The sequence below is a fragment of the Poecilia mexicana genome, unplaced genomic scaffold, assembly GCF_051168715.1.
Source record: "Poecilia mexicana isolate PSO_F unplaced genomic scaffold, ASM5116871v1 scaffold_21, whole genome shotgun sequence".
NCBI classification, from domain to species: Eukaryota; Metazoa; Chordata; class Actinopteri; order Cyprinodontiformes; family Poeciliidae; genus Poecilia; species Poecilia mexicana.
In genome coordinates this window covers 24,843,806-24,871,499 of record NW_028263390.1, presented here as the reverse complement: position 1 = coordinate 24,871,499, position 27,694 = coordinate 24,843,806, and the positions used below count along the sequence as shown (strand labels likewise).

General features: G+C 38.6%; 1 protein-coding gene and 2 long non-coding RNA genes across 4 annotated transcripts in view; 2 read left to right on the top strand and 1 right to left on the bottom strand.

The window, feature by feature from the left end:
• The window catches only part of dse (dermatan sulfate epimerase), a 73,347-nt gene that overhangs the window by 25,004 nt on the left and 20,649 nt on the right, over positions 1-27,694 (bottom strand). For both annotated transcript variants that reach the window (XM_088002234.1, XM_088002237.1), the window contains 2 exons: positions 26,213-26,466; positions 1,442-1,681 (listed from right to left, as the gene is read on the bottom strand). In XM_088002234.1, the coding sequence (XP_087858360.1) occupies positions 1,442-1,681; positions 26,213-26,466 (494 nt within the window). The remainder of the gene's footprint in view (positions 1-1,441; positions 1,682-26,212; positions 26,467-27,694) is intronic.
• LOC148153189 (uncharacterized) lies at positions 15,147-15,953 on the top strand. Its single transcript, XR_015761872.1, has 3 exons — positions 15,147-15,273; positions 15,350-15,475; positions 15,680-15,953. It is a non-coding gene; the product is annotated as an uncharacterized LOC148153189 (long non-coding RNA).
• Positions 17,277-18,398, top strand: LOC148153188 (uncharacterized). The gene is made up of 2 exons (XR_015761871.1): positions 17,277-17,460; positions 18,100-18,398. It is a non-coding gene; the product is annotated as an uncharacterized LOC148153188 (long non-coding RNA).

Below are 27,694 nucleotides of genomic sequence, written 5' to 3'. Positions count from 1 at the left end.
CCTTGTTTCAGCCAATCATATGAGCAGATCCCCACTTTGGGGTAACCTATGTTTCAGCCAATCACATTAACCCATTCCAACAGCGCTGTAGCCATGTCGAAGCACAGACAGTTTAGACCTCAGCCTGGCTTCTGCCAGCATCAAAAGAGTGTTAAGTGAAATATATGTCTTAACACATCTAGCTATTTATACTCATGTTATGATTATTAATTTTAAACAATGTTATTGTGCAAGTTAGCGATATAAGTGAGTAAGCTGTTCTACCGAGCACTTCTGCAAGCTAATGGCGTCAGGCTTTGTGAATCTTGTCCTGTGCATTTGTGAATTAGACAGTTTTATCTCCAATGAACACAATAATTTGAGTGGCTTTTTGTACTTATGTGAATAGTTTGACTCCACTATACTTTTTTCTTTTGAGTAAAACTATTGCGACTCTTGAGAATATTGATTTTGCATTTAAAGAAATTGTTTATGCAAATTTGAGCATAATTACTCAACATTTAACACGTCACTGTTTACATCCTTATTTATGTTGTACTAATAAACATGGTTATTTTATTTGAAAAGTCACAAAGTGACTGTTTATGTATAAATATTAAAGTAAAAGCTTGTTTACTCTGAAAGAGTGCGACTTGCAAGTGGAAAAGCACCTTCAGGGTTCATTCACGCCATATGTCTATTATACCTTGTTTAGTCACTTTAAGCAAACTCCAGTTCGTTTGCCTAGAAAGTTCAGTTTGTTTGAGGATGTGTGAATGCAAAATCAAACTCTGATCCGGACCAAAAAAGCGAACCATGTCCACCTAAAAAGCTAGGTCTCAGTTCAGTTAAGTGAACTCTGGTGCAGTTCAAATGCAAATGTGAATCAGACCAGGAGCAGACTAGAGACCCTTGCACAAAGCAGTCCACCAGCTCTCTGTGCTCACCATCACTGACTGCATAGAATTTCTGCAAATGACAGAACGTTTACACACAAAGTCTAACACATGCAGAGTGAAAAAGAATGGTGAGAGTACAGGTCCCTGTGGTGCTCCTGTGATACTGACAACCTCATTAGATGTTTTAGTCTTTTAGGAATGGCTTAGATCAAATGATATCCATATGTTAAAATGGCTCATGCAAAGTCCAGACATAAATCCAATTCAGAATCTTTGGCAAGAGACCTTCTCCAACCAATCACATTGAACTGTTTTGTAAAGAGGATTGAGCAAAATGTCAATGTGTGCATGTGAATGCTGGTGGAGAAATGCCACAAATGAGTTGTTGTTACAGCACATCCACATATTTCTGTTACCAAAAATATATATATATAACTATACCCTACGTTTTGTTGGTCTATTACATGAAATCTTCACTGACATTTTAGAAGCATGAAAACTTTTCTCAGGGCGTATTGTTACAAATTAAATTCTAAAATTATTTAAGATTTTCACCCAGTTACCTGGTAGGATGGTCCTGTAGAGGAAGGCAAAGTGCTTCAGTAGCCAAGGATGGCTGAAGTGGCCGATGGCAAAATGGCGCTGAACCAGAAACATGTACTGGAATAGGGAACGGGTGGTGTAGGTCCCATAGGCCACACCCTCATAAAGTGAACCATCTGTCACTTCCTGCAGAAGGACCATAGACTTCTCCATGATGGACAGAACTTGCTTTGTCCACAGGTAGGCTTCCTGAAGGTAACCTAGAACACATTACAACAGGATGTCTGAGTTTCAACGGTAGTTATAGTGACAGTTCTTCAATCAGATCAGATTTGTATTGACTATTAAACAACTAGCATTCAACTAAGCTAACCTTTACTCCTAACCACAGTTCTGTTTCAGCTTTGAGGGTGAAACAGAGCTACACTGTTGACTGTTTTTTTTTTCTGGGTTTCAGAGATATTTAGTGTGGGGTGGGGGGGAGGGGGGTGCAGAAGGGCTGCTAGGATTAGGTCCCTGGCTGGGGCATTCTCTCTCCACTGCATGCTACTCATATTACATTTTTCTGCCAGCTGTAACTGTGCAATTTTAACTACCTTTAGAGTTTGTTCCAAAATTAAGTTAGTCTTTCATAAATTTCCAGTCTAATAATCACATTTGTTTTAACCTTCAGGCTCTTTCTCAACTTTCATATCTTATTGAATCAACCTATAGATAAACTCCAAAGTAAAAATGTAAACCTTTTCCTGGACAAGATCTGTGGGAAATATTTCCCAACATCCAGAGGGGGCCACAAACAGTTCATGACTTTAAACAGAAACCCAAGAGCTGTAATTTGATCTAGTTTTTCATTGAACCATAGCCAAAGAAACTAATCTGTGAGTTATAATTGGTTGTACTACTTGTGAGTTTTAATTTTTTCAACCAAGTCTGAAGTTTATAGGTATTAACTTTTATATGACAGGTGCTCAAAAAAAGGGGCACATCTAACCACATTCTAGTACAGAATATGAACAAAGCCACACAGCTTTCAGAGTTTAATAAACAATGATAAATTACAAAATTGTGAGATATACAATCAAAGCTAAGGAAAATCTCTATATAGAGCATACAACTATGCATATGTAAGATATTTTATTATTAGTAATTTCTTTCTGCATGTCTATTTTGTTATAGGAAAGTATTGCAATATTCAAACCCGCAATTTAGCAAGATATGTAAATCAGAGCTAGACCACCAGACATATTGTCTTTACAGAATTACACTATTAAAAATATAAACAAAGGACTTCCGGGTGGCGCCATGTTGTAGAAGGCAGGAGAAAAGACTGCTCTGCGGAACACGATTAAAACTAGCGTAAAAGGTGAAAACGGTAGAACATAAAGAAAACTCTCTCTTAAAGTAATATAGAACATCCATGGAAAATATGGTTAAGAAAGAAAAGAATACAGAAGAGTAAGGCGCAAAAGAAAAGAGTACCGGAATGGCGAAAGTACAGAGCCATGAAGCGGAATACTCAGATCCGCCGAACGAGGACCGTGACTCGGCCATTCTTCTCGAGCTACGAGGGCTGCGAAAAGAACACGCAGAAGCGGTATCAGACAACAAGAGAGCACTGACTAGACTTGAAACGAGCATTGGGGAAATCATGGTCAGGACAACGTCCCTGGAACAGAATGTAACTCATATGGAGGAGAGATTGGGAAATAATGAAGACAAGATGACACGGATGGAGCGGGCGGCGAAATTTCTGCTCTGGAAAACGACCAAACTATCAGAGAAATGGGTAACACTTTATTTGAAGGGGGTTGAATAAGACTGTCATGACACTGTCATAAACATGACATAACACCTGTCATGAACATCAATAAGCCTTCATGAATATTTATGACTGTTGTCATAAAGCGTCATTCGGTAAATAATGACACTTTTAACACAAAGTTGACATTATTCGAAATGTCTTCATTATGACAACTTGTCATTAACCAAGAAATCATGATCTGACATAAATTTGTTATAAAAGTATTACCGATTAAACTTTAATTAGCTTTAAGTAGTAATATTATAAAGCTCTGCCATGATGTTTAGTCTTAATTTTCTTAATTTAATCGATCCTAAAGTTTTACAGCAAGGTCTACAAAGCACTTATGAACTTGGCATTTGAAACATTATTTAAGGCTGTTTTAACCCTTGTGCGTGCGAGGACTGAGGCAAATGTAGAGAACTGTGGCAAATGATACAAGTTTTACGTGTGTGGAGTCGGTTGGATCCCATTTCTAAACACGTGTTAAGTAGTGCAATACACCATCTCCACCAGTGAGAGGCAGGAGTGCAGGATGATAATGAGGACCAGCCACCAGAGAAAGAAGCAGATGAAATATTCCCCAAGAAAATTAGGCAAGTCATTTTTGTGTTGCCATTTTCTCCAGGTGAAGTGGGGTGGGACGGCCAGGTAAGTGCAGAAGGGGGAGCAGGAATCAACATTCACCAACTGAGTTAATAAGTTATGTTTTAGACAACTAAAAACTGGTGTTAAATCTATTTATTTATTAATAAACTTCTTGCTAACAACCATAAGCCAGAGTATCTAGTTGGAAATAATTTAAAATGCTCGTTAAGTGAAAAGATACACTCGTTCCTAAAACTATACATTAAATGATGCAATCTGAATAACAACAGTGGCAGTCTGTCTGAACTTCTGCCAAACAAATTTTTCTTAGGTTACAGAATAAGTAATTCTGTTTTAGTTTTTCAATCAGTATTTCAGAGTAACAATATGCTGACTAGATGTTAAACCCTCTGTTATCTTAGAACAAGTTATCTTTTGTTTTATTCCAATGTACAAAGGGTTTGTTCTACAGTTATGATGGTAGTTATAAGTAGTCCAGTGTATTTCACTTCACTTGAGGTAAGACTTAATATCATTGATTCTGTTAGCATTGCATTTGACACTCTAATACTAAATGACATCTTTATAATTGTTGCTACTTGTTTCACTTTACTTGAGGTAAAATAAATTGTTTTTGACTCTTATTAAATCATTTGACAGTGTAATACAGCTTAATGAAATCTTTATTTTTGGTCCTACTTGTTTTGCTTTATATCAGGTAGTGGGAATATTAAACGCTGTTTTGTTAAAGCTTTTGATAGTGTAATAACAAATCATTATGACTACTATTACGACATATTTATGACGTATGATTTCTTCGTTAATGTCAAGTTGTCATAACGAAGACATTTTGAATAATGTAAACTTTGTATTAAAAGTGTCATGATTTACCAAATGACGCTTTATGACAACAGTCAAATATTCATGAAGACTTATTCATGTTTATGACGGTGTCATGACAGTCTTACTCACACCCCTTCAAATAAAGTGTTACCAAAAATTGCTACATATTTAGGTCAACATGTTCAACTAGTCCTTGATCTTTTTAAGTTGTAATGATATAGATGAGTTGGTATATAGCTTTCATTCTAAAATATCAGATATTATTGATTCTATTGCCCGCATTAAATTGAAGGTTATGTCTGGTAGGATCAAGTCTCCATAGAAAAATGCACAAACATTTAGATCTGCTAGACAACTCTGCCGTACGGCCAAACATAAATGGCGTAAAACTCAACTTCACGTTTATTATGAAATCTACAAAGATAGACTATGTAGCTATCACTCAACACTAACATGCAAGGGAAACATTATTTGCAGATATCATAAACAAAAACATCAACAATTCTCGAGCTTTATTTGCAACAGTTGACAGGCTCACAAACCTACCAGTGACATTTTAAACTAATGCACCCTGCAACCAATTTGCTAGCTTTTTTGAAGGGAAATGTGAAAAAATCAGAAGCTTAATCTGCACACCAACACTAAATCCAGTACCAATGCTAACAACATAACAAATTCAGGCAAAATGACCCAATTTCAATTATAAAACCATCCATCTGTCCATTTTCTTGTCCCTAGTGGGGTCAGGAGGGGTGCTGGTGCCTCTCCAGCTAACATTCCAGGCAAGAGGCGGGGTCACCCTGGACAGGTCGCCAGTCTGTCGCAGGGCAACACAGAGACAGACAGGACACACAACCATGCACACACACTCACACCTAGGGAGAATTTAGAGAGACCAAACATGACCTAACTGTCATGTTTGTGGACTGTGGGAGGAAGCTGGAGTACCCAGAGAGAACCCACGCATGCACAGGGAGAACATGCAAACTCCACGCAGAAAGACCCCAGGTCAGGATTCAAACCCAGAACCTTCTTGCTGCAAGGCAACAGCTCTACCAATTGTGGCACTGTGCAGCCCAATTATAAAATCTTAGAAGAAATTATAGATCAATTAAACTCAAGTTCCTGCTATCTGGATGTCCTAACCACACCTTTATTTTAGAAAGTTTTGCCTGTCATTCCCTCTGATCTGATTCAAATAGTAAACTCATCCTCTTCATCAGATATTTTCCTCCAGGCTTTAAAAACAGCAGTTATCAAACCACTGATAAAAATGAAAAATCTGGACAAATCAGAATTACAGGCCGATCTCCAACCTCCTATTCATCAGCAAAATTACTGAAAAAGATGTTTTAACAGTTAAATAGCTTCCTAACTATAACCAACCACTCTGACTCCTTCCAGTCTGGTTTCTGGTCTCATCACAGTACGGATGTACCTTTGTAAAAGTGTTAAATGACATCCATATAAATACGGAATATGGGAGAACCACAGTGCTGATTCAGTTGGACCTCAGTGCAGCTTTTGACACTGTTGATCATGACATTTTACTGGACTGGAGAGTTGGGTCGGACTCTACGGTCCAGTGCTCAACTGGTTTGAATCTTACATAAAGAACAGGGATTTCTTTGTTTTTAGAACAAAGTGAACTTTGTAAGTAACTTCTCAATGAAGCGAACAGAAGTCACTGTTTTTATTTTGTTTTTAATTATGTAAAGCACCTTGAAATGCCTTGATGCTGAAATGTGCTATACAAATAAAATTTGATTGATTGATTGATTGATTGATTGATTGATTGATTGATTGATTGATGTGGCTCCCCCAAGGCTCAATCCCGGGACCCCTCTTATTCAATATCTACATTCTCCCATTAGCTCAGATTATAACAAGAAATAAGATTAGCTACGCAAATGATACACAGCTATACAACACAATGTCACCAGGTGGCTCTGACCTGTTAATTCTCAGTATTCAGCCACGCCCTTAACTCCTCCCAACTCTAGCGGACTGACTACTGACCAGCTCTCCGTCTCACGGGTCCGAAAAGACTCTAATTCCCGGGTATTACCGCAGATAAGAATTTAGAGAACTTTTGTTTAAGCTGGGCGCGGGAAAGATTCGTCTAAGCTCTAACTACCTACATCCAGACGTTATGAGTAGCCCTGCCGGTGTCCGAACCCATGAACCACATCTGTTAGCGGTAGTTCTTTCCCTAATTATTAACGTGCACTTGTTTCTGGCTTAGATAGTTTTAGTGACTAGGAATAAGTCACAGGGACATTATTTATCTGAACTGAAGAACGTACGAAGCCACCCTAAGTTACTAGGACCATAAGCATTGATTTTACAATGATCAGAGAAATTAAATCTAAATGACTCAATTAATTTAACTGTCCACAACATCAAATTAGACTTTAGTAATTTTATTAGCAGGCTTAAGCAAGGGAAAAGACATACAGCATCTCAATTGAAAAAATTAAGAAATTAAAACTTTTAAGAATCATCAGAAATTACTCCTACTTCTAACCCTACACTGTGTCTTAATCTAAATAGAGGCTTTGGGGGAGGCAGTATTACTCGAACCCAGATGCAGAGTTGACCTTTGGCAGCAGAGAACTTTAACGCCCATGGATGGAGTCCTGTCTTTGTCTTGGCAGAATCCTTTCAGAATAAATCCAAAGTTGAACTGGTGAGAATCCTCAACGAACTCAGTTCTTTATCCACAAAAGATCTTGGTATATTCCCCATGTCCACTGCAGCATCGTTGTAATCCTCTGGGTTGAGTGCAGGGCCGCAGTCGAATCAGAATCCCGGGTTGTGGGTAAACGGATCTTGTCCCTTCCTTGGGCAGCGAGCAGTCGTCCCGGGGTATCAGCACGCAGCCCTCCGTTGATTCTGCATCTCCATGTGTGCTCGACTCGAACGCTGCAGAACAAAGAACCCCGATCCTCCTGTCTGGTGTCTTTTTATTCTTATCAGCAGCCACACACTTTCTTTCCTCACGTGCGTTTTTCCTTGACGTCAACGGCCTTTTGGTTGGCCTCAACCTTCAGATGAACTCCCTTGTTTTTTAGAACTGAACTTATGAAGTTCTCTGTTTGCCCTCTGCACCTGCATCTCAAAAATCTCACTTCCTGTTTCTGCTTGGACAGATGATCTCATATCATGTCTCACCATCTTGGAGACATGATGTCTGTTCTAATGACCTAATGTCTTGGTCACCTCTGCTCTCCTTTCGGTTCCTCTTTTCCCCTGACCTTTCACCTACCATCTACCTCCAACACAACATCAGTGACCTTTAGTTACAGTTACACATTTTACACCATTTCAAGTTCAATGTCAAAATCACATTTATAACCTTTTAGTTTCTCTGATTTAGCATTCATTTATAATTTTATAATAACCATTACTTATTAGTTACTCTTATTATAATCATGATGTGAGTTATTACAGACATTTCTGAAAAGAAACCAAGAATAACCCATTATTCTAATTATTTGATACCATGTTACAGTTACTTCTTTCACCTTTAAGTATTTTCATAAGTATAAGTGTAAATATTCTTATAATCAAACCAACATCAACCACTGGTTAAACCAATATTAATTATTGGCTTAATTATAAGTTATCATTATTAATTCAAGTATTTTATTCTGGGTTTTATCCAATTCCTCAAAATGTCTAGATTTTATTCTTTAAACCTTTAATGCTCAAAATGAGCAGTCTGAACTATTTTTAATCACTGCAGGCTGGAAACTTCCTCTTTCTTCAGGAAACCTGCTCTTCCTGTTCCATGACTCTCTTTCTGCCTGACTATGATTTTTTATGATTAAATAGAAAAAAGTAGAATTAAAGCAAAGTTTGCAGGACACTATAACAACACACACAACCAGATTAATTTTATTACCGTCTGACTCTACTGTTGGGTCTTGATGTCACCTGTGTAATCAGTTTTAAAGATAACTTTATTCATTGTTATTATTAAACTAAAATCTCCAGCATGGGGAAGTGGGATGAGCTCGACTTTTCTCGACAGACCCCATTCAATCACTGAACAGATGCTTAGAACAGATAAAAAAGTGTGGATGTGCCAAACCAAAACTTTCTCCAGCTGAACAGAAACAAAACTGAAGTTATGTTTGGACCTAAAGAGGAGCGATCTAGAATCAATGCACAGCTTCAGTTGTTACAACTGAAAACCAGCGGTCAGGCCCGAAACCTGGGAGTAGTGATGGACTCTGACCTGAACTTTCAGAGTCACATTAAGACAGTCACAAAGTCGGCCTTCTATTACCTGAAGAACATCTCCAGGATTAGAGGACTGATGTCTCAGCGAGATCTAGAGAAACTCATCCATGCGTTTATCTTTAGCTGCATTGATTACTGCAACAGCGTCTTCACAGGTCTGACTAACAAATCAATCCTCAATCTGCTGGTGGCATTCTCACTAAAACCAGGAAGATAGAGCACATGACACCAGTTTTAAAGTCGCTACAATGGCTCCCTGTAGTTCAGAGAATAGACTTTAAAATACTATTGTTAGTTTTTAAATCTACTTTTTATGATGTAAAGTACTTTGAAAGGTTTAGCACCACAATACATTAAAATCTGGTCCTGTTGTACCAACCTTCCAGACCTCTCAGATCGTCTGGTTCTGGTCTGCTTTGCATTCCCAGAACTAGAACCAAACATGGAGAAGCAGCATTCAGTTTCTACGCACCACAAATCTGGAACAAACTTCCAGAAAACTGCAAACAGTTGAAACACAGATTTAAAGTTTCTTTTAATCTAGACTAAAAACAGTTTTTCAGAGTTGCTTTTTAAACCTAATCATTAAACATTAATCAATAATCTGATGTGCAAAATGTAATGTTGACTGTATTCTATGACATTGTATTTTTCTGTTTTTATGATGTAAAGCACTTTGAAATGCCTTGTTGCTGAAAGGTGCTATACAAGTAAAATTTGACTGATTGATTGATATGCTGAATTTACCAATTTACCACATAGCCTTTGCTGATTCAGTGGAACAAGTATGTGACCAGATAACATTGAAACACGCCTTTCAGCTTACAGGGTTCTTAATGGAGTTAAAGTGGACTGAAGAGTCGTAGCTGATTTGGTGGATTTAAACAGATGAAACTTCACATAGAAACACATGCATTCTTCAGCTAAACCAAACTGAACTAAACTTAACCATGTGAAATTGTAGACAGTTTTGTAAACTTAACATTCCATCCTTCTGTCATGAACATTTTCAATCTGAGTTGTTTTAAATTTAAAAAGATCATCTAAACATACTTAGTCACTGTAATCCAGCTGTATTTTGACCAAAGCATGTCACAGATAAGTCCTTAGGAACCTGGGCCATCATGTGACAAAGGAAGAAAACATCTCTTTTAAAACTAACAACATTTTGGTATTTCAGACAGAAAGTGAAAACAAACAACAAAAGGTGTGTGTATAGAGATGCCATGCATACTGCCATGCAGTAATATCAAGGAATACCTTGATATTACTGCCAAATCCAATTTCTCCCCATCCATCTTTTCCATAATCTTAATTATTTCCATAATCTTAATCTCCATAATAGATAGGGTTTCCCAATCCTTTTTGTGATGTCAGAGGAAGGCAAGAAGGTAGCGTTATCTGTCTAAGATAGAGCTTAACAAATAGCTAAGCTATACATGCAAATAAACTTAATGTTCTGCTGGGAAAAAGTATTTTCTATAAACATAAGTCACTCATAGATTGATTCTTCTTTCACTTCCTACATCCTCTCTCACACCTAGTGTAGCATCAGCTCTGATTCTTATATGAATAATTAATGTCTACTCCAGGCATAAAGGCTGGAATGATTTTAAATGACCTTAAAAAATACTTTAGTAAACAATAATGACTGATTTAGCAGCTTTCCACTTCAAATTAACAATGGGAGATGCTGTAGGTGAGGAAAGAGTAAATATTCAGCTTTAAAATACCTGAAGGAGTTTATGATGTTGAATAAAACAGAAAGTGTCCCTCTTTCACATATTTCCAATCTTTCAGCTGAGGCTACAGTAGGCCTCCCTCTCTGTGCTGCTCTGCACTATGTATGCTGCCTTTGTCGCATACAGCGTTTACTACAAGAACAAGTTAGTCCACAAACGCTCCGACCACAGCTCACTCAGGATTCCAGAGAAGTTGGTGGGATTGAGCAGACACCCACCCAAGCAGGCTGGTCTTCCCCATGGATTTTTCCTGATTTGGGGACCGTTGGCCAGGACAGAGCAGGTATTTACCCCCAAACATGAAATATAGTTTGGACACACACAAATAGCACATTGATACTGACACAGCATCATTGCTCATACAGGGAATCCACTGCAGTATCCTGTCACTATGCAGCAATGTTAAAACAGTATATATGGTACATATCAGAATTGCACCGTTTAAGGTGGGAGCACATTGGAGTAGCTCTGTGTTTTAATTAAGATTAAATAAGGAAAAATTAGCTTTTTTTGGATAACTGTTCTTTCTTGTTTTGGACGCTGTTTAACTTGACTGACTTTTGGCAATATTTTTCATACTTTGCTATTTTGTTATGCATAATCATAGCAACAGGGTGGTTTAAATTCAGTTCAATTTAAAAGTACTTTATTGATCCATGAGGAAAATTAAATGTTGTAATTCGTATTAATTCAAATTCTTCAAAGAGTTATTATTGGCAGGAAAGACCTTTTGTAGCAATCTTTATTACAGTGAATCTGAAGAAGTTTCCGACTGAAAACACTGTAGACACCAGACATTCTCACAAATGTCTGGGCTCATGAAGAGGGTGGTCAGGGTTGTCCATAATTTTCTTGATTTTATGAAGAATCCACATTTGTATCATCATCTCCAGAGGTTCTACAGTTGTCCAAAAAACAGAACCAGCTGTCTTTGTTAGGTTGACATACTTAGTTTGCACCCTGGACTTCAGGGCTCCTGCAGTTAAAGCAGTTCATGGGTTCTCTTAAGGATCAGGAACCTCTACAGTGCCTGAAAAAAATACTTTATACAACAACTTCAGTCATGTAAAAAACATTATACCTTCTAGGTTTTTACAATTATTTGAACAGTAAATTAGTTCTTATATTGGTTTTCAGCCATACTAAATTCAAGTATTATATATAAACACTATAAGTGTAATAAAATACTTTTTTAAATTTTCTGCTAAATGTAATAAAAAGTGCAGTTTCTGGTAATGTTAAATCAAAGCACCTCCACATTTATTCCCACTTCAAAGTGGCTAAAACCGCACACAGGTGTATACCCAGATAGCACATGATGTTAAATCAACGTTGAAAAATAGTTAGAATCGTTGATTTTTGGTTGAAGTCGACAAATGACGGTGGATCAACCATCAAACAACCATCCAATCAAACCGTTGAAACTGTGACATTGAATCAACGTTGTTTGGTGGTTGAAATCTGATCACTGAAATGCCGAAGTCTGATTAATGGTTGATTTTTGGTTGAAGACAACAAATGACGGTGGATCAACCATCAAACAACCATCCACCTCTAGCCAAGTAACCAATGTTGAAACTGTGTCATTGAATCAATGTTGTTTTGTGGTTGAAATCTAATGACTGAAATGCTGATGTCTGATCAACATCTGATCAATATTGAATCAATGTCAGATGTATTGCCGCACCCCTTCCCCTCCTCTCCTCCTCATCAGCGCTCTGGGTCAGAGGATTTTATTACTGAGCGGGGGTTATCACATTTAAATTAACCACTGCAGAGGATAGTCGGTGGTGATTCCTTTCTGTATATTTTCTTACTTGTTCATAACAATTCTCACTGACTGTGTGTGTGATATATTGACACAAAAACATCTACAACTTACTACAAGGAGCGGAGCGGTCCACCCCCACCATTTACATGAGTGGGATGTCCCAAACACACAGCTGCTTCGCTGTTGGCTTGTTGGAAAATATGTTAATTCAATGTTGAATTATCATCACAAAGGTTGCATGTTTGGTTGAGGTCGACAACTGATGGTGGATCAACTATAAAACAACCATTCAATTCTAGCCAATTAACTAATGTTGAAACTGTGTCATTGAATCAATGTTGTTTTGTGGTTGACATCAAATAAATGAAATGCCAACGTCGAATCCAGTGTGTTTCACCACTGGTCCTCCAGGCCCTACAAGTTTTAGGCATTTCCCTAATTCAACACACATGATATTAATTGACGTCTGATTAACGGGGTTTTGCTGAACTGAAAAAACGCAGGTCAGTTTGATTGACGTCAAGGTTTGGGGAAGAACTACCCAGATAGCACACAATGTTAATTCAATGTTGAATTATGATCACAAAGGCTGCATGTATGGTTCAGGTCAACGACAGAAGCTGGATCAACCATCAAACAACCATTCAATTCTAGCCAATTAACATTCATTGATTGAAATGCCACATTGAATCCAGTGTTTTTCAGCACTGGCACCAGGCACACTGCCCTGCAAGTTTTAGCCATTTCCCTAATTCAGCACACATGATTTTAATTAACATTTGATTAACAAGGTTTTGCTGAACTGAAAGCATGCAGGTCAGTTTGCCTTGAGGATAAGGTTTGGGGAAAAACTAGTAATCAAAGTGTTCAGGTGTTTTTTGCACCCCTCACCACCGCCTGCCATTCAAACGCCCAACCCCCTTCCCTCCACCCGCCAAAAACACACACACACCTCTTTCCCCCCACCTGGGCCCATCTACCCCTCAATCGGGTGAAACAACTTTAATTTTAAGTGAGCGTTTTTCATTTTTCACATTTTATTTTTTAAAAGATTGTTTTGGCTAGTGGCCTTTATTTGACAGGAAAGTGGGTGATGAGAGAAGGAGGGTAATGCAGCAAAGGTTGCCAAGGTCAGGAATTGAACCTGTGACAGCTGTGTTGAGGACTGAGTCCTTGATTGTGGTTTGTGCTTAACCCCTGCGCCACCACAGCACAACCCCTTTTAGGTGAGGGTTAATCACGTTTTAACTTAAGCACTATGTGTTGACAACACTGAGTTGTGATTCTGTTCTGTACCCAGATTCACTAGTGGAACAAGTCAGCGTTGGGCCGGGGGGCGGGGCTAATCACCAGGCCTCTGACGTTTATTGCCTGCGCTACCAGAAACTGTTGAGCGAGGGGCGGGGAGGTTGGTCTGCGTTTTTTGGTTGATCTTTACCCAGGAAACACATCAGCTAAACCGTGAGTGAAACGGTCACTGGGACTGACTAGTATATATTCCATTGAGGGAAAGTAACTTTAACATTAAATAGACCTTTCTCAACAGGGTTATCTGATTATAGACTTTCTCAGTCTATAATCAGATATTTAAGAGCTCTGATGAGGAGGAGAGGAGGGGAAGGGGTGTGGCAAAAGAGCTGACATTGATTCAACATTGATTCAACATTGATCAGTCGTTGATCAGACATTAGCATTTCATTCATTAGATTTCAACCACAAAACAACATTGACTCAATGACACAGTTTCAACATTGGTTACTTGGCTGGAGGTGGATGGTTGTTTGATGGTTGATCAACCGTCAGTTGTTGACCTCAACCAAAAATCAACCATTCTGACTACACAGCAAAAACTGAAGAGTTAAAATTTCAGGGTTAAAGGCTTCAGAGTTGACTTTAACTCATTAAGAGTTGTTTTAACCCTTGATGGCGTTAAATGGCGTTAAATGGCACCCAGTGTTAAAGTTATTTCCAATAGTTGATTGCATCAGGGTTGATTTTACTCGTTAAGTGTTGTTTTAACATTTGCTGAGTTAAATGGTTTCCAGTCTGATTGGAGGAAAATAAGCTCCTCCCTCCTTCATCGTCTTCCTTGGAGCGGAATTTGATAACCGCTCCCTTTTTTCTTCTCCTGTTGTTCTAAACGGTAAGTACAACTTCTTAAATCTTTGGTTAAGCGCTTTTAAGTTGATAGTCATGTGACTTTTTCCACTAATTTAATACTTCGTCTATTTTGCAACGGCTATACTCGATGTATTAGCTAGCAGCCCTTTTGTGGGTTGCTAGTTAGCAGCAACCGACAAAAGGGTTGCTGCTAACCCTTTTGTTAGCAGCAAAAGGGTTACACACACACACGCACACACACACACACACAATTATCGGCCGTGTATTTATGAAAATTAAAGTTATATTTTTCTATCATTTAAAATCATAATTTTGGCCATGGTAATTTAAATGCTACCAGCCTGTACATTCACATGGCTAATTATTAGCAACGCTGACGTGTTACGTCCTCTTACGTACATAGGAGTATGGCACTGAGAGGAACACTTGACTTAAGTTATATTTTGCTTTGTCTAAACCTGAGAATGCTGATAATGGAGTGTCTGCTAAAAAGGTAACATGATTTCAGTGTGCCCCTAAACTCTTTAAACATGTTGTGCCATTTTTGGGTAATCTAAATTCTCCATATATTTCTCTTTGTTTAATTATTCTTCATTTCATAGCTGGTTGAAGTGCCCTACAAAATGATGTCTGGTGGTGAAGAAGTTCTGCAGGAGTGTGGAACAACAGAAACTCTCAGTGATGCCATAAGAAGACAAGTGGTGAACATACTGATGCTCACAGGATTGATAAAAATAGGTAAGTGTGTTTTTGCACTTCTAAATCTATTTTTAAAAAGTCCCAATTTTTTCACTAAAATGAAATCTCCTGTTAGGCATCTTCCTGCTAAACCAATCAGTGAGGAGTACTTGAGGATGGTGACATCTCCTTCCAAAACCACCTGAAGTCTCCAGGAATCAGTGCGTGGGATGCAGTCGAGAGACTTGCTGTCTTTTATAAGGTAATTGAAATAAAAGTATGTGTAGTAATTTATCACTTTGCTTTTATATACATTACGTTCAGCAGGTGATTAAATGGCAGCTTTGAGTATGTCTGGGAAAATATTAATTTCTTTTATTGGTTTTTATGAATCCTTAAAGTTTTATAATGGTTGTGGCCGTATGTCTGGTTTCTTATGTTTGGTGTATGTATTCTTTCATTTTAGTCATGCTGAAGTTCAGAGGAACATCTCCGGGACCAACGGGGTCTGCAGCCATACCTCCTTGCTGTGTGTTGTCAGAAGAGCAAGATTGACATCCTCTACATCATCTTGGATAAGTGACTCATCCCATGCCAAACAAACTGCTTTCTTGCAGCATTTGATGAGTTATTCAAAATACATTTTGTGCTATCTCTAATGAACCTGCATTAATGAATTTTTATAAATTTTTGCATTGAATAACATTGATGTTGGCAAAATGAAGGAATCACCTGGAGTGGGGGACTTAAGAGCAAGATAAGCAATATATTATTAATTGGCAATCACTTTTCCTTTGTTACCTAAACAGCTATTTACAGAGACATTTGTTCATTTTCATGCTTTCAGGGGTATTTTTATAGTGAAAGATATCTTCTGAAAATCCCAGATCAAAAATTTTATAAGTCTTTAGATATTCAAAACTTGTATGGAATGCTATTGAATGTTGTTCACTGTACAACAGTTTAAAATGTTGGAAACACAGCTGCATAAATAAAACATTTGTTTAAAATTGATTTATTTGTTTTAGTTTTACTTTATTATAATACATTTTAACCAGAACCATGAAGTTACACATTTTGGAGTAAATTTCTAGCACTTGAAAGTGTTAAATTAACACAAACAAAATTGTTATTTTATCAGTGTTAACCATTGCATCCCAAACAGAGTTAATTTAACTCTGTTTTGTGAGTTAAAAATTTACTCTGATCCAGTGTTAAACATGTAACTATTTTGAAAGTGTTAATTTAACACATAAGAATGTGGACTATATAAACGTCAAAAAAATGTTAATATCAACTCTGTGGGAATTAAATCAACACTGGACTTTTTGCTGTGTATAATTCAACGTTTATTTACCGTTGTGTGCAATCTGGGCAGTTTGTTGCAGCCCTCATCACCTCCTCATCTCCCCCTACTCCCTCCCAAACCTCCCCCACCCAGCCGCTCCTCCCAACCTTCTCCTCTTTACCCCCTCTCATTCCTTCTTCCCTCCCCTCCTTGAGCTCTGGGTCAGAACATTTTATTACTAGGTGGGGGTTAATCATGTTTCAAATTAAGCACTACATGTTGAGAACAGTGGGTTGTGATTCCTTTCTGTACATTTTCTTACTTGTCTGTAAATATTATTACTGACTGTGCGTAATGTGTTGACACAAAAACATCTACAAGTCTGTACTAGGAGTTGTACAGTCCACCTCCCCAATTTTACACTTGTGGTTTGTCCCAACCAAACAGCCACTTTGCTGCTGGCTTGTTTGCTACCGGCTTCTGAATTGAATTCTCCGCTGAGCACTTTTATGGTAAGTTTTTCAATATTACTTTGATCTCAAATGTGTTTATTGAAAAATAAGGGCCCATAGTAATCCTGGTTATTTTGGGGCAAAACGGATATTTTTAATAATTGAGGTCATGTCTCCTTTTGTATTATTTTCATCCTACCCACCACTCCAGGCCTAAGTATGAAATCCTGCAAGATTTTGTGGGATTTGAGTTTTTAAAATAGGGCGGGGCCTATTGTTTGATCTGGGAGAGCATGTGGTGGACAAGGAAGTGTAAGGCTGGCTGCTCCAGGTGGGCTTTAAATTGTTGTGATAGTAATCACTTGTTTTTAACTTTTTATTATGATATGCTTAGGGTCGTGCTTAAATGAGCCTCTGTACCAGAACAGCTGAGTTGGATGATTACATGACCGTCTGCAGCCATCAAGAAGTGCAGAAGGTTGTTAATCATCCACAGATTCAATCCAGGTGTGGCAGAAAGGAAACACTTAACATGTAAGGCAGGTGAAACACTGAACTAAACCTGCTAATGACTGATTCAGTCTGTTGATCCTTGGATTGGTAACTGGTTAAATTGAACTGGACTATTGTTACTTGTGTGGGATCTTTATTAGCATATAGACACTTTTTAAGGAATTTAATCAACTTATTTGGAAATATTTGTAGTTGATGGAAGATTGAACCAGCTATTTGATGGAAGTTTATTCTGTATAAATTATAATTTTTCCAACTACACTATAAATCACCTTTTGTTCGATTTATTTGTCTCTGGTGTGTTAAATAAACCTGATCCTCCCTGAGTTTTATTGTTAGGTTTTCTGATAAACAGCCCTTTATTTTAAATATTGATTTAATATCAATATCGTAAATCCTACACTATACTGCAGCTTGATGGGTAAATGCAGTTGTATATGTAAACATTAAGATAAATATTAATGAGAGATTAAGATATTAATTTAACAGTGAGTGTACATGGGGAACTATATGGTTTGTATTTGTTCTCAGACCTGTAACCAGTTCACTGTTTAATCTTTCATTCTGTTTCAGAACTTTTCAAATGTTTATCATATTTCTAACTGGCACCTTCCTCACTTTTATTTTTTTCAGCTGTTGCTCTGCAGTTTGACCGAAAGCTGACTCTTGAGGACTGCAGCAAAACTGTCAAGAAGTGGCTTCATTACGCACCAGAATGAGAGGAAGACATCGCAAGGAATCAAAGTGACGCCAACCAGAGTCAAACTGGGGTTACCACAACTTGTACTGTTTCCCTACTTCATACAGTACAAAGCTTAACTTCATGGACTCTGTTCTTCTGTGGACAACATACTGTTGTTTTGACAGTCAAAAAGGAATCAAATATGTTTAAAGATCTGTCCCTCTTTTCTTAAATAAAATGTTAAATCAAACCCATGTCATTTTTAAACTTTTGTACACAGTTTACGCATCATCTGCCAATAATACAGTGTTTAACACCAGTGAAGAAACTTTTAGTGGCATGTTATGATGTAGACCTATCAGACCTAAAATGTACATAAATCCTTAGCTTTCATTCAATATAAAAACAACCCAAATCTGCATGTACATCCACAGTCAAATGAGTGTTGAATCAACATTGATTCAATGTAGAATTAACACAAATCTGCATGCAGATCCACGTTCAGCTGATGGTTGAATGAACGTTGATTCCATGTAGAATCAACACAAATATGCATGCAGATCCACTGTCAGATGATGGTTGAATCACCATTGATTCCTAACTTATTCAATGTAGAATCAACACAAATATGCATGCAGATCCACAGTCAAATGAGTGTTGAATCAACATTGATTCAATGTAGAATCAACCGAAATCCGGATGCAGATCCACGTTCAGATGATGGTTGACTCAACATTGATATAATGTAGAATCAACATTGATTCATAACTGATTCAATGTACTATCAACACAAATATGCATACAAGTTGACATACAGATGATGGTTGAATCAACATTGATATAATGTCAGTAATGGTTGAAACCCTAACGTTGATTCAACATACAAGTCACCGACCACTTTCAATGTTGTTTCAATGTCAGCGTTCAACGTTGATTCAATGTTGTTTCAATGATTCTGTGCTATCTGGGTATTTTCTTACTCAGACTCGACTATTTAAGCTCCATATTCTGTGTGCTCCTGACTGCTGAAGTGAGAGTGAACAGCACATTTAGATCCAAAGAGCTGTCTGCACCTTCTGATAAAAATTATATTGGTATATCAGATTAGAAAGTAATATCTGTTGCTGTCAGAAAGTTTGCAAGTCTGGCTACCTAAGTGAGTTCACACCAAGAGCAGACTGCAAGATGCAAAAAAAATCCTTAAGAACCTTGAAATATTAATATTGATGGAGGCTTCTTTTACTGTTGATATCAAAGTCAATTTCTGTTCAATCAGAAACAGATGGCACAGCTTAACTTTTAGAGAAAATGTGCACCAAGTTTCCAAACAGAAACATGAAAAAATGAAACTGCTTCATTCAAAAATAAATAAATACTGTTATTGATAACTAATTAACAAATACTCCATTAAATAAATACATGTCACCATAAAATAAAAGCAAAATAAATGTAAAAGAAAATATTTTTAATGGGGAGCTTATTTTGTCAATCACTGTTTTATTTGTTTTTTTTCAAGATTTATGTAATTATTTCATTGTTGTTTATTTATTTCATAATGGTATTTTATTTTGTGACACTTTTATTTTGAAAGCTATTTTGAGGAGCTTTAATTTATTCTGTATTTAGGTCATATTTAATTTTACTGTATTTTCCAGACTATGGAGCGCACCTTACTATAAGCTGCATCTAGAAAGTTTTTAAAAAAAAACTTTCTTGCTTATATGCCGCACCGGGCTATAAGCTGCTGGCATCTCCGCCGCTCTCAGTTTTTTACAAGTTCGCAGCAGAGGGCAGTGTACTTAATAAATCTGCCATTAAGGACGCAGCCCTCCGTCTCCAATGCCGAACCATGGATTTGTTCACACCGAGCTTATGTGCGGTTCTATTTCCCTCCTGTACTGCCAGAGCTTTAGTCATCAACTTAAAAGCTGCATCGTATGAACTTATTCGTGTGGTTTCCATGATGAGGGAGAAGGACCTCGCTGCGGCAAACAGAAAGGGGCGGGGACGGACCACTGTCGGTCTCATACCTTATTTGGAAATGGGACCATTGCAATCCGGAAGTGAAGGGGGCGTTATACCTATACTTCCGTTTTTATTTTCTTTTGAAATCTGTGATATATTTTCACCTTTAAGAAGGCGTTTCAGTCTGAGAATGTATTTGAACTTCTTTCTTTTATTTACTTCAGCGCAGCTCACAGTTTTTAACAAATTCTGTAGCTTTCGGTGTACTTCTAAATCTGTTTCTTAGTCGCATCTTTTCGGGGCCTGCTACTGCCTCTAGTGGCGTGGGGGTGGTAACACAACCAATATAATTACATTACTAAATCAGAATACCACAACGTCTTTATTATTTACTATTAATTTCGGCATTACTGGCACCGTAAAAGATAAATTCCCTCACAAAAGAACATACCTTTGCATTTCCTTAAGGAAGTAGAGCTAATTAAATGAGATAAACAAGAACTGAAAGTGATTCCACTTTCACTTGATGGCCAACCTGTTGAAACTGTGGCAAATTTTAAATACCTCGAGTCATTCCTGGACAGTCAGCTCAACTTTGCTGAAAACACTGACTGTATCCTTAAGAACTGTTCTCAGAGACTCTACCTTTTAAGAATACCTTGGGGTTACCCAACTTGAGGTTGTGTACAACCTCTAGTTAGGTAGAGGTTGTTGAGTTAAAATGTTAAAACTTAACATTTTAACTTGAGTTTTAACTCGGCTCAAGTTAAAACAACATTTTAACTCAAGTTTTAACTTTTCATCTCCTCAGCTGGTTTGCTCACATGAACTGCAGACTAACAGACAATCTTTTAAGAATACTTTGAATGGCAGGTATAACAGCAGGTAAATAGTGGTGAAACCAAAGACAACTCTGTCTCAACTGTTTGCTGAAAGAACATGGAAGATGCCAGGAATATTTCGGCAGAGAGCATCCATCCTCATTATTTATCAGTTTTAACCTCTGAGCTCATGAAGATGTTACTGTGTTCCTCTGGCAACTAAAAACATCTATTAGAAGTCTATTAGAACCCATGCATTTATACATAAGATTCCCGAGAACAGCTGCACATGTGGGAACAGCACTATGTACAAACATATGGCTAGCACTGCTCCATCTAGGCACTTTGAGCCTCATGCCATCATTGTATGACACATAAAGTTTCTGCAGGCTACTTTATTTGTATCGTCACCACAGATGGGCCGTTTAATAATGTGATTCATGAATATGATTTATCGTTTTAGAGTCAAAGGAAAATTTCCTCGTTGATAGATTAAATGGTTTCGTCTTAATTTCATATATATATATATATATATAACCCTAGCCAGAGGGGCTACAACAAAAAGTCTCAATAATATACATGGCACTGTAAAAACAAAAAAATGAATTTTTGCTTATCTTTTTTGTTACCAACCCTGGTTGTAACAACCTGGGTTGTTATTCTTCTGTACCTAATTCATTTGTTTGTTATTGACTTTTGCTCAATTAAATTTCTTACGTATACATTGCAAATGGTATTTTTATTATATTTGATCATGTTTTTCATGTCTCCTTATGTCTTTTGTTCCTCCTATGGAGATATATAGATATTATTTATAATGTATGAAAGTATTGTCATTTAATTAGCTCTACATCCTTAAGAAAATTAAAAAAATATGTAGTTTTATAATGCCAGTAATGCCAGAATTAATAGTAAATAATAAAGACGTGGTATTCTGATTTAGTAATGTAATTAGATTAATTGTCTTACCACCCCCACGCCACTAGAGGCAGTAGCAGGCCCGAAAACATGCAACTAAGGAGCAGATTTAGAAGTACACAGAAAGCTACAGAATTTGCTAAAAACTGTGAGCTGCACTGAAGTAAATAAAATAGAGAAGTTCAAAAACATTCTGAGAGTGAAACTCCTTCCTAAAGGTGAAAATATATCACAGATATATATCACAGACTATACAAACACTAATGTCCTTAGGCAAGACCCTTGGAGCTATATAGCCTACCTCATACCATGAGAGACATTGATAAGCACGAGATGCCGGCTCAGACGTTGCCCGGCCAAACAAGGTCTGCGTCAGGTGCTGGGGAACCAGAGCACCTTGATGAAAAATGGGCTACTGGAACAAGACGGAAATGGGCGAGAGATGAAAACATGGATCTGTTGGAATGGTACTACTCAAGTAACCCTAGCCAGAGGGGCTACATGGAAAGACTGTGGGAGGAATGGTTACTTCGACACTGCCAAACAACGAGTAGCTCAGTGTTCCAACATCCGCAAACGGCAACTGCTATCACAACTTGAGATTGACGAGGTCCAACACAAGTGCAACGGCAAGGGGGAGGAGCTAGGACGCCAGGTCAGAAGGGAGTTAACTACAACTACCCGCCCAGAGACTGGGTATGTAGCCCCAGTAATGAACGAACCATCTCAGCTGAATGAGGCAGCAACTGACCTGAGAGAGAGAATCATGGCCTGAATGGACACCAGACAACCCCGACGCCAATTACAATGGCTGAGTGAAGTACCATCAGAAAGTCTCATTGAAGACGTGAATGCAGCATTGAGAACGATCCCTACCAACACCATAACTGAAACCAATGAGCTGATATACAACTCAGTATCAGTGATCCTTGAGATGCTTGGCTATAAGAGCAACCATGAGACCCAATACCCACCATGGAAAAGACGGTTAGAGGCTAAGATCAAGATAACAAGGAGGGAAGTGAGCCAACTGTCAGAGCTCCTAAGGGGTGCAATGAAAAGATCAGTACCCAAGAAGTACAGCCAGATGCTGTACTTCTTGTTTGGCAGTTTCTGAAGCACTCGAAACTGCCAAACAAAGGCTCCAAGCCTTGGCCAGCCGCCTAAAGAGATACACAAGAGAGAATGAAGCCAGGAGGGTTAACCGGCTCTTCTCCACCCAACCAGCTAAAGTGTACTCTCAATGGCAGGGTAATAACAACAGAGCAGACCCACAGCAATGCACAGTGGCTACATCAACCTCCCTGAACAAGAATGAGTCTCGGGTATGAAAACCTGGACAGCACCAGGGCCTGACATGATCCATGCCTACTGGCTAAAGAAACTCACTGCCCTCCATGAGCGACTGGCAGCTCAACTGAACCAGCTGCTACAAAATGGTTAACTGAAGGGCTCACAATCCTGATCCAGAAGGATCCCTCAAAGGGTTCAGTCCCATCTAACTATCGCCAACTGTATCGCACAAGTCTCCATCAAATGTGGCATATACCAAGAAGATGCTCTGTCCCCACTGCTGTTCTGCATAGGCCTGAACCCCCTCAGCCAAATCATGTGGTCGGATGGTTACAAAGAGAGGGAAGGTCGTCCGCACAGAAGGGGTCTCACTCCCAGAAGGAACAATAGCAGACATAGAGCACAGCTACAAGTACCTGGGAATACCACAAGCAAATGGCAACCTCGATGAGGAAGGAGCCACAGCCAAATACCTTCAACGAATAAGGCAAGTCCTGAGAAGCCAGCTCAATGGCAAGAACAAGATCCGTGCAATAAACAGCTATGCCTTACCAGTAATCAGATACCCTGCCGGAATAATTAGCTGGCCAATGGAAGAGATAAAGGCCACGGATGTTAAGACTCGGAAGCTACTAACCATGCATGGAGGGTTCCACCCCAAATCCAGCACCCTGAGACTGTACACAAGCCGTAAGGAAGAAGGTAAGTGTGAGAGCCACTGTCCAGGATGAAACATCCAAGATCCATAAATACATCAAGGACAAAGCCTCAACGGACGATGTGCTCAGCTAATGTCTCAGGCAATGGGGAACAGAAGATGAGGTGCTAGAAGTACCATCATGGGAGGACAAGCCCCTACATGGGATGTACCACCGACAAATAACTGCAGTGGCTGATATCAGGAAATCCTACCAATGGCTGGAGAAAGCTGGACTCAAGGACAGCACAGAGGCCCTCATCCTGGCTGCACAGGAACAGGCCCTAAACACCAGAGCAATAGAGGCTCAGATCTACCACACCAGACAAGACCCAAGGTGTAGGTTGTGCCAGGAGGCCCCTGAGACAGTCCAGCACATAACAGCAGGGTACAAGATGCTAGCAGGGAAAGCTTACATGGAACGACATAACCAAGTGGCAGGCATAGTGTACAGGAACATCTGTGCAGAATATGGACTGGAAGCCCCGAGATCGAAGTGGGGAACACCCCCAAAGGTGGTGGAGAATGACCGAGCTAAGATCCTGTGGGACTTCCAGATCCAGACAGACAAGATGGTAATGGCGAACCAACCGGACATTGTGGTGGTGGATAAAGAACAGAGGAAAGCCGTTGTGGTGGATGTAGCAATACCAAGTGATTACAGCATCAGGAAAAAGGAGAAACTGGAGAAATTCCAGGGCCTCAGAGAGGAACTGGAAAAAACCTGGAAGGAGAAGACCATAGTGGTGCCTGTGGTCATCGGGGCCCTCGGGGCAGTCACCCCCAAACTGGAGCAGTGGCTAAAACAGATCCCAGGAACAACATCAGACATATCAGTCCAGAAATGTGCAGTTCTAGGCACAGCCAAGGTACTGCGCAGAACCCTCAAGCTCCCAGGCCTCTGGTAGAGGACCCGAGCTCAGAGGATGAAAGAGACCACCCGTGGAGGGTGAGAAGGGAATTTTTTTTACATATATATATATATATACACATGTTTATATATATATATATATATATATATATATATATATATATATATATATGTTTATGTTTTTCAGCCGACGAGTCCAAAATCCGATGTGAGATTCATCCGTGCTGCAGTGAATCCGTCTCTCTTTATAGATTTCTCCCTCTTTCTTCCTCACATCGTGTCTTTAGGAAACTTTCAAAACAAAAACGGAAGATTTAGGACGTATCTTACTTTTGACAGAGTCTTTACCACCTGTGTAAACTTTGCCGGTGAATGTTATAACACATAATATAAGTTTTATAATATGTGTTATATTGTTTCAATTCTAATATAGGCCCTTGTGTCAGATAATCTAAGTCAATGTTAGAGAATAATTAATTTTTAGATGTACAGAATCTCAGTTAGCCTTCATAGCGGGGTTGAACCCGTATTACACCAAGCTAATATTAGCTGGTATCTCGCCGGTGGACATAAATACAGTAAAGTAATATTCTAATCACAATATATACACAATAATATGTCCATCTTACTTGTGAAATGTTGTCTGTGGAGCCTTCACATCAATAATCCATCGATCAGAACAACAATATCCCTGCTGAGGCATCTTCTGCTGTTTTGACTGAGCAAAGTAGAAGGATATACCGCTCCAAGATGGCTGCCGTATTTCCTGTGCCGGAGCGGCCAATGCGGGGTCTACTCTTATATTATGTCTATGGCTGCAGCGAGGTGTACTTGCTTTGATTTCCAATTTTGACTTCCAATGATTCACTTCCTGCTAAAGAGCCCTCTGGCGGTTGAAGAAAAATCCACAGAAAAGCCGTACCATTCTATGAGCCGCATGGTTCAAAGCGTGGGGAAAAAGTAGCGGCTTATAGTCCGAAAATTACAGTACTTGTAATTTCACACGTGTTATAGATGTTATATAAGAGAAGGGCTATATTAATGCTTACTAACACTTACTAATATTTAGCACTTCGGATGGGTGTAGTTTCTCAACAGATAAGCAATTTACTCTTGCATATTCTATTCTATTCTATTCTAAGACAAAAGACCAAAAAGTGTTTTTGTGTTGTGGTAAAACAACTCAAAAGAAGACTTTTATTTTTCTATCCAAAAGAAGAACATTGGAGGATAATAGGAGCATGGAGATGGAAACATGATGGTTAGGAACCTGTCCATAATTGTGATATTATAGTATTATTTAATACTTGAGCTTGAGGAAAACATGAGAACTTGTGAAAAATAAAACTTAAGCTGAAGCAGAACTGGACTCTGTGGCATAACAATGATCCAAAACACACTAGTAAACTGACCAAGGACTGGTTGAAACACCTAAGGACAATTGTGGACTGAAGCATAAACCTGTGACTTGATCTCAGGAAGATGCTGTGGGTACCCACCTTGGGTCATGTAGACCAGGCTTCCGGTGAGCAGAGCCACACAGTTTGTGGGCTGATGATTGTGCAGGTACTGGAACCCCCAGCCACGTACATAGGACTTCTCATACATCAAGCGAGATGCATTGCCTATCACCTGCAGGAAACGCTCCTGTTGGCCTTTGTTCAAGTACTCATACAGGAAGTCGTAGGCCGTGGCAAATCCAACCAGTGAGTGTGCCAAAGGAACTTCATCCCAGGGGGCGTCCTTCACCAACCTGTAGTCCATACAAAAGAGAAAGTGGAAGAAAGCTATCAGACATACAAGATGGATCAAACTGATTCTTTTTGGATATACATGGCTCATGATATCATGTACATCTTTTCTTTTGTTTGGGTTTTGCTCTGAAATCTTTCCTTAGGGATCAGATGCTGGTGCTTCAAAAATAATTTAGCATTTATTTTTAATTCAAGTAAAAAATTGTTTCCAAAGAAGCTGGTTGTTCACTCAGTGCTATGTCCAAGTGCAACGTTGAGCAGAGCAAAAGCAGAGCAGAAAAAGAGAAACAAACATCAGGGAAAACTGTGTCCTTCAAGAGATTCTGAGGTAAAGCCCACTTAGGAGTTTCATACGAGTCACAAGAAGAAGACTGCAGCTACAGTCAGATTCTCATATGTATCCTGGGGATGGTCCCATGATCCTGGGGTTTTAACTAGTCCACTGTCGGCACAGATAAAAGAAACATCTAAAGCACCGCATGCTTTCTTCTGCAGACAAGTCGGTTATGACATTTCATTTTCCAGCAGGACTTGGTACATGTATGTCATGGTACATGTATGTCATGGTATATGTCTGTCGTTTTCTTCCTTTGAAGGAAGGAAGGTATCCAGCAGTGTCAAATGTTAAAGTTACATATTTTTCAAAACTTTATTTGAACCCCAAGAGTACATCTTAAACATTTGGGCAAGTTTAAGACTTGGTGAACAACCAAACAAAACCAACATGGATGAGTTCTGAGTTGGTCTCAGTCCTGAACTTCTCCAGAAATCAAAGGGTTGCTGGAAGATAAAGAAAGAAAAACCCAGCCACCTTACTGTATTTTCATGATGTAGTTTTTACAGCCATTTGTTACACTGTAGGTTCTCAGTACCATAAATTATACATGAGTCAAATAAACCTGCCTATATCAAATAATGTCAAGAAATATTCATTCAGAGTCAAATACAGGTTGCATCAAAATAAACAATACTGAGTTACTGAATCAAAACTTCCTGAGAGAATGGCCAGCTGGTTTTGATTGACTAGCTGATTAATGCTGGCTCTGATTGGCTGTTTGTGACTGAGTGGCGCAATTCTGCAGAACAGGGAGGGGAGATCGATTATTATTATTATTATTATTATTATTAATTTTATTTTTTTCAGATTACCTGTCTCATGTTATTACATAGTTAAAGTTTTAATACATATTGTTAAGAAAATAAATTTAAAGTATGCTAGTTTTAAAA